The 9,490-nt window shown below is 39.7% G+C and overlaps 1 protein-coding gene across 1 annotated transcript; it reads right to left on the reverse strand.

The window, feature by feature from the left end:
• Nucleotides 1–5,257: 5,257 nt before the first annotated feature.
• LOC116861728 (olfactory receptor 2T33-like) lies at nt 5,258–6,199 on the reverse strand. Its single transcript, XM_032848499.1, has one exon. It carries the CDS (start codon nt 6,197–6,199, stop codon nt 5,258–5,260), a length of 942 nt encoding a protein of 313 aa, XP_032704390.1.
• Between the last annotated feature and the right edge of the window lie 3,291 nt (nt 6,200–9,490).

Below are 9,490 nucleotides of genomic sequence, written 5' to 3' on the forward strand. Positions count from 1 at the left end.
GAAAATCTCTTTCATGTTATCAATGTTGAGCATATCTTTTACTTACAGTACCTCATTTACTACTAATGCAGAGGTCCAACATCCAGAAGAAAAATACTATGACAATGTATGAAAGCAGGAAAAATGTAAATTTTAATTTATCAAATAAAAAATAAATAGTTTTCTTTAAACACTGAAAACTGGGAGAGTAAAGATGGCGGGAAAGTAGGAGGAGGTGCCTTTTCAACCTGTACCCTAAAGTGAGCTGATTACCTACCAGAGAACTCTGATCACCCATGAAATCAGCCTGAGATCAGAATTATACACGTCTGGATCTCTACAGGGGCAGAAGATGCCAGTGGGCAGGTAAAGCGGAGTGGGAACTTTGGACTGATATCTGAAGATAAACAAAAGGGGGAGGGAGCCACCAGAGGTGACCGATTGGAAAGTAATACCCCTAATATGAGAGTGCCCTGCATCTGAGGACCAGCATTAACTTGGAGACTGGTTGAAAGCACTCCAAAAGAGCAAAGGATCACGGGGGTGGGGGGCGGAAATTGTGGGAATCTGTGGGGCTAGGGACAGGGGCTTAAGTCCCTGGACCCAGGACAGCCTCCCCTGGTGCTAAGCCAGAGAGAGTGCAGCGGAGAAACCAGGTCTTGATCCCTGAGCCGCCAGTGCGCCCAAAATTCCGTGGGGTCCGGCTCCTATGAGGGGCTGGGAGCCACACCAGATGGCAGAACGTTGAGCCCTGCTACAGAGCCTAAGACACGCGTGCCCCTCACCCTCCCCTGAGAGAGGTGTACAAAGGCCAACCCGGTGCTCTTAGACCCACACCATTGTTTCAGAGCCTGAGACAGGTGCCCCAAACTCTCCCCTGAGAGAGGTGTGCAAAAGTCCAGGCTGGTGCTTTTGGACCTGTGCCCCGCTCTCAGAGCCTGAGACGCGCGCAGGCATGAACAATAGCCTCCCCTGAGAGAGGTGCGTGCAAGTCGGGCGCTCTTAGACCCAGAAAGACCAGGCACTCCCAGCCCGGGCCAGAGGGAAAATCTCAGTGTGCGATCCCTGCTTGGAAACTCTCCGGCAGTCTGGAGCTGTCCAGACAGCCTCCACTGCCGTGGTTTTGGGTACAAGCAGAAGATCCAGCATCCGCAGGGACCGCAACTTGGAACCTGCTCTGCCAGCAACCAAGGGGGAATTTATATGGGCTCTGCAGCCAGACTGAGGCTTCTATCTGAGAGGGAGGTCAGGGTGCAGTTTGCTTTCCTAAAACCTATAAAAACCATCAAAAGCGGTCAAGGCAAGGAAAAAAAAAAAAGTGAACAAACAACCTCCAGAGAACAAAAACCTGAAAAAACCGGTTTCCTCAGAGCCCACGTCCTTGAGGGGCAAGGGAGGACTTGACTCAGGGAACATCATTGACTGAAAACCCACGTGGCAGGCCCCTCCCACAGAAAACCAACCAGGAAAGAAAAAAAAAAAAAAAGACTACAAGAAATCAACCACTACTACTTCATAGGACAACTTTTATTTTTAATTTGTTCTTCTGGCTCATTTTTTTTTTTTTTAATACAGATAATTTTTAACCTATTTACCATCACAGTGAGCTGTCCAGTACATCAAATTCCATAATAACCTTCTAACCTGAACTTTTTGATACATACACCTGTGTTTTTCTTTTGCATTTCTATTTTTTAAATTTTTTTTTTAATTTTAGTTTAGTTTAGTCTAGTTTATTCCTTCTTTATATTTACTTTCTAATATTCATATAGAGTTAAACTTCAAAGTAATCCCCTTTCCCCAATCAATACTACCCCTATAGGTAAACCAATTTTTTATCCCCCTTTATCTTAGGAAAGTTGAGTCCTTTAACAAAGATATCAAGATACATCCAGGAAGAATCAAAACAACCTTCCTCGCCCACACTGAGAATTTATAACCACTCTCCCATCTTTTTCTTCCTCCAGTGATTCTCCTTTTTTGTGTTTGTCCTGATAGTATAAAAATCTTAACTTGGAGTTCTTTTTGACAAGATTCTTCCTTTATTTGCATATATATATATATATATATATATATATAATTTTTCTCTTGTCATACACTTTTATCAGTCTTTTTGTTTGTTTTTGTTTGTACACCTCATAAATCTTACCTTGGGGCCCATTTGGGCTGAACTTTCTCTTTTATCTTCCCTTTCTTTCCTGTCTCTCTCTCTCTCTCTCTCTTTCTTTTTCTTTTATTTTTTTCTCTCATTTGGGTGGAGAATCCTGATTGCTCAGAAGTGTTCCAGGGTGCACCCAGACTGCACCACGGTCGATACATCCAGCTACATCCATTCAGTCATCTCTCACCAAAATGACTAGGAGGAGGAATGCCCAACAGAAGAAAAATACAGAGGATGGACCTTCTATAGCCCTATTAGCTAAGGGCTAATAACATAGACAATATGTCGAAAAGAGAATTCAGACTAACAATTATCCAGGCAATAGCTAGGTTGGAGAAAGCCATGGATGACCAAATGGAATTGATTAGGGCCAAACTGAAAGCGACCAGAGATGATGTTCACAATGTTAGGGCAGAGCTGAAAGCTACCAGGAATGAGGTTCACAATGCTCTCAATGAGTTCCAATCTAATCTAAATTCTCTCAAAGCTAGGGTAACTGAGACAGAAGATAGAATTAGTGATCTGGAGGACAAACAGATAGAGAGAAAGGATCAGGAGGAAGCCTGGAACAAACAGCTTAGAAACCACGAAAACAGAATCAGGGAAATAAATGATGCCATGAAATGTTACAACGTCAGGATTATTGGAATCCCTGAAGGGGAGAAGAAAGAAAGTAGTCTAGAAGATATAGTGGAACAAGTTCTTCATGAAAATTTTCCCAATCTCGCGAATGGAACCAGCATTCATGTACTAGAGGCCGAACCGTCTCCACCCAAGATTATGGATTCCAGAAAAACATCAAGGCACCTGATAGTCAAATTGAGGAATCATAATTGTAGAAATAATCTCTTAAAAGCTGCTAGGACAAAGAGGCTCCTTACTTACAGAGGAAAGCCCATCAGAATAATGTCAGACCTGTCCACAGAGACCTGGCAAGCCAGAAAGGGCTGGCAAGATATATTCAGGGTACTAAATGAGAAGAACATGCAGCCAAGAATACTTTATCCAGCAAGACTGACATTCAAAATGGATGGAGAGATAGAGTTTCCAAGACCAGCAAGGCTTAAAAGATGATGAAACCACCAAGCTGACACTGCAGTAAATATTAAGGGGGGTTCTATAAAAGAGGAAAAATCCTAAGAATAACATTGAACAGAAATATAGGACAATCTACAGAAAGAAAGTCTTCACAGCTAACACGATGTCAATAAAAACGTCTCTATCAATAATCACTTTTTAATGTGAATGGCCTAAACGTGCCCATAAAATGGCACAAGGTTTCAGATTGGATAAAATGACAGGACCTATCCACATTTTTTTCTACAAGAGACCCATTTTGAACCTAAAGATTCACCCAGACTGAAAGTGATGGGATGGAGAATCATCTTTCATGCCAATGGGCCTCCAAAGAAGGCCGGGGTAGCGATTCTCATATCAGACAAATTAGATTTTAAACTAAAGTCTGTAGTCAGAGATACAGAAGGACACTACATCATTCTTAAAGGGACTGTCCACCAAGATGATCTAACAACTGTAAATATCTATGCCCCCAATATGGGAGCAGCCAATTACATAAGAAAACTGTTAATCAAGATAAAGAGTCATATTGATATGAATACATTAATAGTAAGAGATCTTAACACACCTCTCAGTAATAGACAGATCATCAAAGCAGAAAATCAATAAAGAAACAAGGGCATTGAACGACACATTGGACCAGGTGGACCTCATAGATATATACATAACATTCCACCCTCAAACAACAGAATACTCATTCTTCTAAAGTGCACATGGAACCTTCTCAAGAATAGACCACATACTGGGTCACAAATCAGGACTCAACTGATACCAAAAGACTGAGATGATTGCCTGCATATTCTCAGATCACAATGCTTTGAAAGTGGAGCTCAATCACAAGGAGAAGTAAGGAAGGAACTCAAACACCTGGAAGCTAAAGACCACCTTGCTTAAGAATGCTTGGATCAACCAGGAGATCAAAGAGGAGCTGAAACAATTCATGGAAACCAATGAGAATGAAGACACTTCGGTCCAAACCGTATGGAATACAGCAAAAGCGGTCCTAAGGGGGAAATACATAGCCATCCAAGCCTCCCTCAAAAAAATTGGAAAATCCAGAACACACCAGCTGTCTCTACACCTTAAAGAACTGGATAACCAACAACAAATCAAACCAACTCCACACATAAGAGGGGAAATAATCAAGATTAGAGCAGAGATCAATGAGGTAATCAGAGATACAGTAGAACGTATCAATGAAACTAGAAGCTGGTTTTTTGAAAGAATCAATAAGATGGATAAACCAATGGCCACACTAATCCAGAAGAAAAGAGAGAAAGCTCAAATGAATAAAATTATGCAGGCACTTTGGAGAACAGTGTTGAGATTCCTCAAGAAATTAAAAATAGAGCTTCCCTATGACCCTGCCATTGCACTACTGGGTATTTACCCCAAAGATACAGAGGTATTGAAAAGAAGGGCCATCTGTACCCCAATGTTTATAGCAGCAATGGCCACAGTCACCAAACTGTGGAAAGAACCAAGAGGCCCTTCAACGGACGAATGGATAAGGAAGATGTGGTCCATATACACTATGGAATATTATGCCTCCATCAGAAAGGATGAATACCCAACTTTTGTAGCAACATGGACAGGACTGGAAGAGATTATGCTGAATGAATAAGTCAAGCAGAGAGAGTCAATTATCACATGGTTTCATTTATTTGTGGACCATAACAAATAGCATGGAGGACAACGGGAGTTAGGAGTAGGAAGTTGAGGAAAATTGGAAGGGGAGGTGAACCATGAGACTATGAACTCTGAAAATTAATCTGAGTGGTTTGAAGGGGTGGGGGGTGGGATGTTGGGGGAACCAGGTGGTGGGTGTTGGAGAGGGCATGGAATGCATGGAGTACTGGGTGTGGTACAAAAACAATGAATATTGTAACACTGAAAATAAATAAATAAAAAGCTAAATAAATAAATAAATAAATAAAAAACAAACATTGAAAACTGGCCAGATGAGAGCAATATATATTGATACATGAAATTTCATAGTGGATCCAGGTGGCCTGGTACAAGTTTATCAAATCAGTCTCACTATAGATGTCCCAGAAAACGTTTCTCTATCCACTTTCTCAAAGCCCCCTTCACATCTTTATTCCTCACACTGTATGTAAGGGGGTTCAACACAGGTGTGAAGATGGTGTAAAAAGCCGAGACCACCTTGTCAAGGGCCACTGAATGGTAGGATTTGGGCCGCATGTAGATGAATATGATGGCTCCATAGAAGAGCCCCACAACAGCCAGGTGAGAGGAGCAGGTGGCAAAGGCTTTCTTCTGAGCTGCTATGGACTTCATGTGAAGCACAGCAGCCAAGATGAGACTGTAGGAGGCCAGAATGAGAGAGAGAGGGATCAAGAGCATTAGGATGCAGCACATATACATGAAAAACTCAAAAATGGTTGTGTCAGCACAGGCAAGGTGCACAAGTGAGGGTGCCTCACAGAAGAAGTGGTTTATTACCCGAGAATGGCAGTAAGGGAAGCTCAGAGTGGTCCCAGCCTGCATCAGCCCATCCACTCCTCCCAGAAGCCAGGAGCCTGCGGTCATGTGAAAGCAGAGCTTGTGATTCATGAGGATGGGGTAGCGCAGTGGGTGACAGATGGCCACATAGCGGTCATAAGCCATGGCTGCTAAGAGGAAGCATTCACCCCCTCCCAGAGTGAGAAACAGGAAGATCTGGGTGCCACAGCCAGCAGGAGAGATGGTCCTGGTGCCCATCAGGTAGTTGGTTGCCATTTTGGGGACTATGGTGGAGACCACCATCATGTCCATGAGGGAGAGCTGGCTAAGGAAGAAGTACATGGGCGTGTGAAGCTGGGGGTCCTCATGGATGAGCACGATCATGAGGGCATTGCCCAGCAGGGAGATGAGGAAGATCATGAGCACCATGGAGAAGAGGAACACATGGGTCTGAGTGTGGTTAAAGAGCCCTAAGAGAATGAAGTTCATTTCTGTGGTGTCATTTAAATCCTCCATGGCTGCAGTCATGCCTGCAAGGCAAGGAATAATAAGGAATGAGTTGCTTGAAAGAAAGGTTAGGCATTTACTTAAGAAGAGGTGGTCAAATGACATAAAAGAGAGGGAGAGAGCAAAAAACTTTGAGGAATGATTAAGTCTTTGTCTTTCACTTTGCAACAAGATGTTGGCCTTACCATCCTTTCATACATCTCTGTTATTACACAGTTTTTTTAATCCTAAGAAAATTGCATGACAAGGATATATTGCAATACATATTATATTTCTCCATTATTTTTGTATATCTTGTTAGTGTGCCACATATATTTTACTCATGCAGATAGGAAATACTATGAAATTCCAGTTTTCTAAAATGTTTGTACTTCTGTGTTGAAAGAACCTCATAGTCCTGCATTTTAGTCAATATTGATGTGATATATCTCTTAATTATGAATTTTTCATTTTTCTCATAAATTTTTCATAAATTAGAAAGTTGGCTTCTCAAAGTTTCCTTCTGCCACGAGGAATTGTTTTAATATTAAAATATGCAAAACTAAATGTAAAACTACTATAGCTCAGATAGCAGGTGACAAACACAAAATGGTTATATTTCTCTGTTTTACATGTGTTTTCAGTACATGGTTTCAATATGCTTGGTTCCTGGCTACCACAGACATTGCTTCAGAACACCTGCCACCATACTGGCTACGTTATCCTGGGGGGTACTTGTGATTACAGGGAATTTGTCTGAGTTTAGAGGCCTTGTAATAATTTTAGATCTAATATATATTCACAATATGTTGAGTTTAATTAAATGTGTTCATTATAAAAAATCAATTTCATAAATGAATATAAACCTAAGGAACATTAAAAAAGTCTTAACTTGAAGCCTTAAACATTTTAAAAATGAAGCATGTTCTCTTAATTAAATCTCTTAAAATATAGGGACAGAGGGAACATAGCACAATATCATAAAAGCTACATACAAAAAGCCAACAGTGAATGTCATTCTCAATGGGGAAAAACTGAGGGCTTTATCCCGGAAGTCAGGAACACGACTCACCACTGTTGTACACCATAGTACTAGAAGTTCAAGCCTCAGCAATCAGAAAACAAAAAGAAATAAAAGGAATTCCAACTGGAAAAGAAGAAGTCAAAGTCTCACTCTTCACAGATGACATGATATTTTCTTTGGGCAACCCAAAAGCTTCTACCCTTAAAGTGTTAGAACTCAAAGAGCAATTCACCAATGTGGCAGGATATAAAATCAATACAAATAAATCGCTTGCATTTCTATATACTAACAATAAGACCGAAGAAAGACTAATTGAGGAATTTATCCAATTTACAATTGCATCAAAACCACAAGATACCTAGGAAGAAACTTAGCCAAAGAGGTAAAGGATTTGTACTCTAAAAACTACAAAATACTTATGAAGCAAGTGAGGAAGATACAAGGAAATGGAAAAACTTTCTATGCTCATGGATTAGAAAAATATACATTTGTGAAATGTCTATGCTACCCGCAACAGTCTACACATTCAGTGCAATCCCTATCAAAATACCACCAACATTTTCACAGAGCTGGAATAATTAATCCTAAATTTTGTATGGAACCAGTAAAGACCAAATATCCAGAGAGATGTTGAAAAAGAAAATGAAAGCTTGTGGCATCACAATGCCTGATTCAAGCGGTGTTACAAAGCTGTAATCAGCAGAGTAGTATGGTTCTGACAGAAAAACAGATTCACAGATCAATAGAACAGAATAGTGTCAGAAACGAAACCCCTACTCTATAATCGACTAATCTTCAACAAAGCAAGAAAGAATGTCCAATGGAAAAAGACAGTCTCTTCAACAAATGGTGTTGGGAAAATTAGACAGCCCCATGCAAAGGAATGAAATTGGAGCCTATTCTTATACCATACATAAAGATAGAAAAAAATGGATGAGAGACCTAAATGTGAGACAGGAATCTATCCAAAGCCTAGAGGGGAACACAGGAAGCAACCTCTTTGACCTCGGCTGCAGCAGCTTCTTACCAGACATGTCTCCAAAGGCAGGGGAAAGAAAAGCAGAAATGAACTCTCAGGGCTTCTTCATGATAAAAATCTGCACAGCAAAGGTAAGAGTCAACAAAACTGAAAGCCAGTCTACAGAATGGCAGAAGATATTTGCAAATGACATATCAGATAAAGGGCTAGTATCCAAGTTGCATAAAGAACTTCTCAAACTCAACACCCAGAAAACAAAGAGTCCAGTCAAGAAATGGGCAGAAGACTTAACAAGACAGTTCTCCAATGGAGACATACAATATCTCTACAAAGATTACCCTTAATAATTACCTTGTTGTTATATTTATTAGCTATAAATAGATAGCTCCCATGCAAATGTTTTCAAGTAAAATGAATACTTATTTGAAAACAGGCGTGCAATTAAGTTACACATTTTTTAAAGTATAGGAATAATTTCAGTGACATAACATTTATAAAAAGTCTGGATTGGGTATTGCATTCAATACACCATTTGTGAATTTTTTAAAACAACAAACACACATGACTATGGTAATACCAATCATTCCAAGGCAATAGGTTCTTTGATTATTAATTTTGAAAGTTTCTTCTGTTTTAATATATTTTAAAAGTTGTACTATGACATGGAATTTATGATACATAAAATAATGTTTTCCTTTAAAAAAATAAGCACAAAAATTAAAAGAGTAAAACTTATTATTTGTTATTTCCTATCAACAGTTTATTTCACTTATGTTTAATTCCACAGGTTTCAAACACACAGTATATGTTCATTCAAGAGTATATCTAACCAGCTGTGTTGTTATTGCACATTAAAACCAGGAGGGAAAGTGGGTGGGGGATGGGGTAACTGGGTGATGGGCATTGAGGAGGGCACTTGATGTAATGACAACACAGGTTGTTGTTTGCAACTGATGAATCACTAAAGTCCATCTCTGAAACTAATTAAAAAAGATATAATATTATCATATTCTGTTTGTATAAAACTTATGATTACACAGAATCTAACATCCCTTTGTTTCTTTTCTATTCACACTTCAAACTGGTTTTCTTGAAAATAGCAAAGCTTCATCATTCCCATTTCTATGTTCTATGTTAAATCCCTCACTGACCAATATTTTGGGCTCATCCTCATGTGGTCCTTTTTTCAATTAGATCCTATTAAAGCTAAAATACCTGATTCTCATGTACATGCTATAGATGTAACAACTCGGACATAATAAAGATGATAAAAAGTTGTAGAAAATAGTATTCCAAGGACTATGAAAACCCAGTTAAT

The sequence above is a fragment of the Lontra canadensis genome, unplaced genomic scaffold, assembly GCF_010015895.1.
Source record: "Lontra canadensis isolate GAN:19392208 unplaced genomic scaffold, GSC_riverotter_1.0 scaffold205, whole genome shotgun sequence".
Taxonomy (NCBI): domain Eukaryota; kingdom Metazoa; phylum Chordata; class Mammalia; order Carnivora; family Mustelidae; genus Lontra; species Lontra canadensis.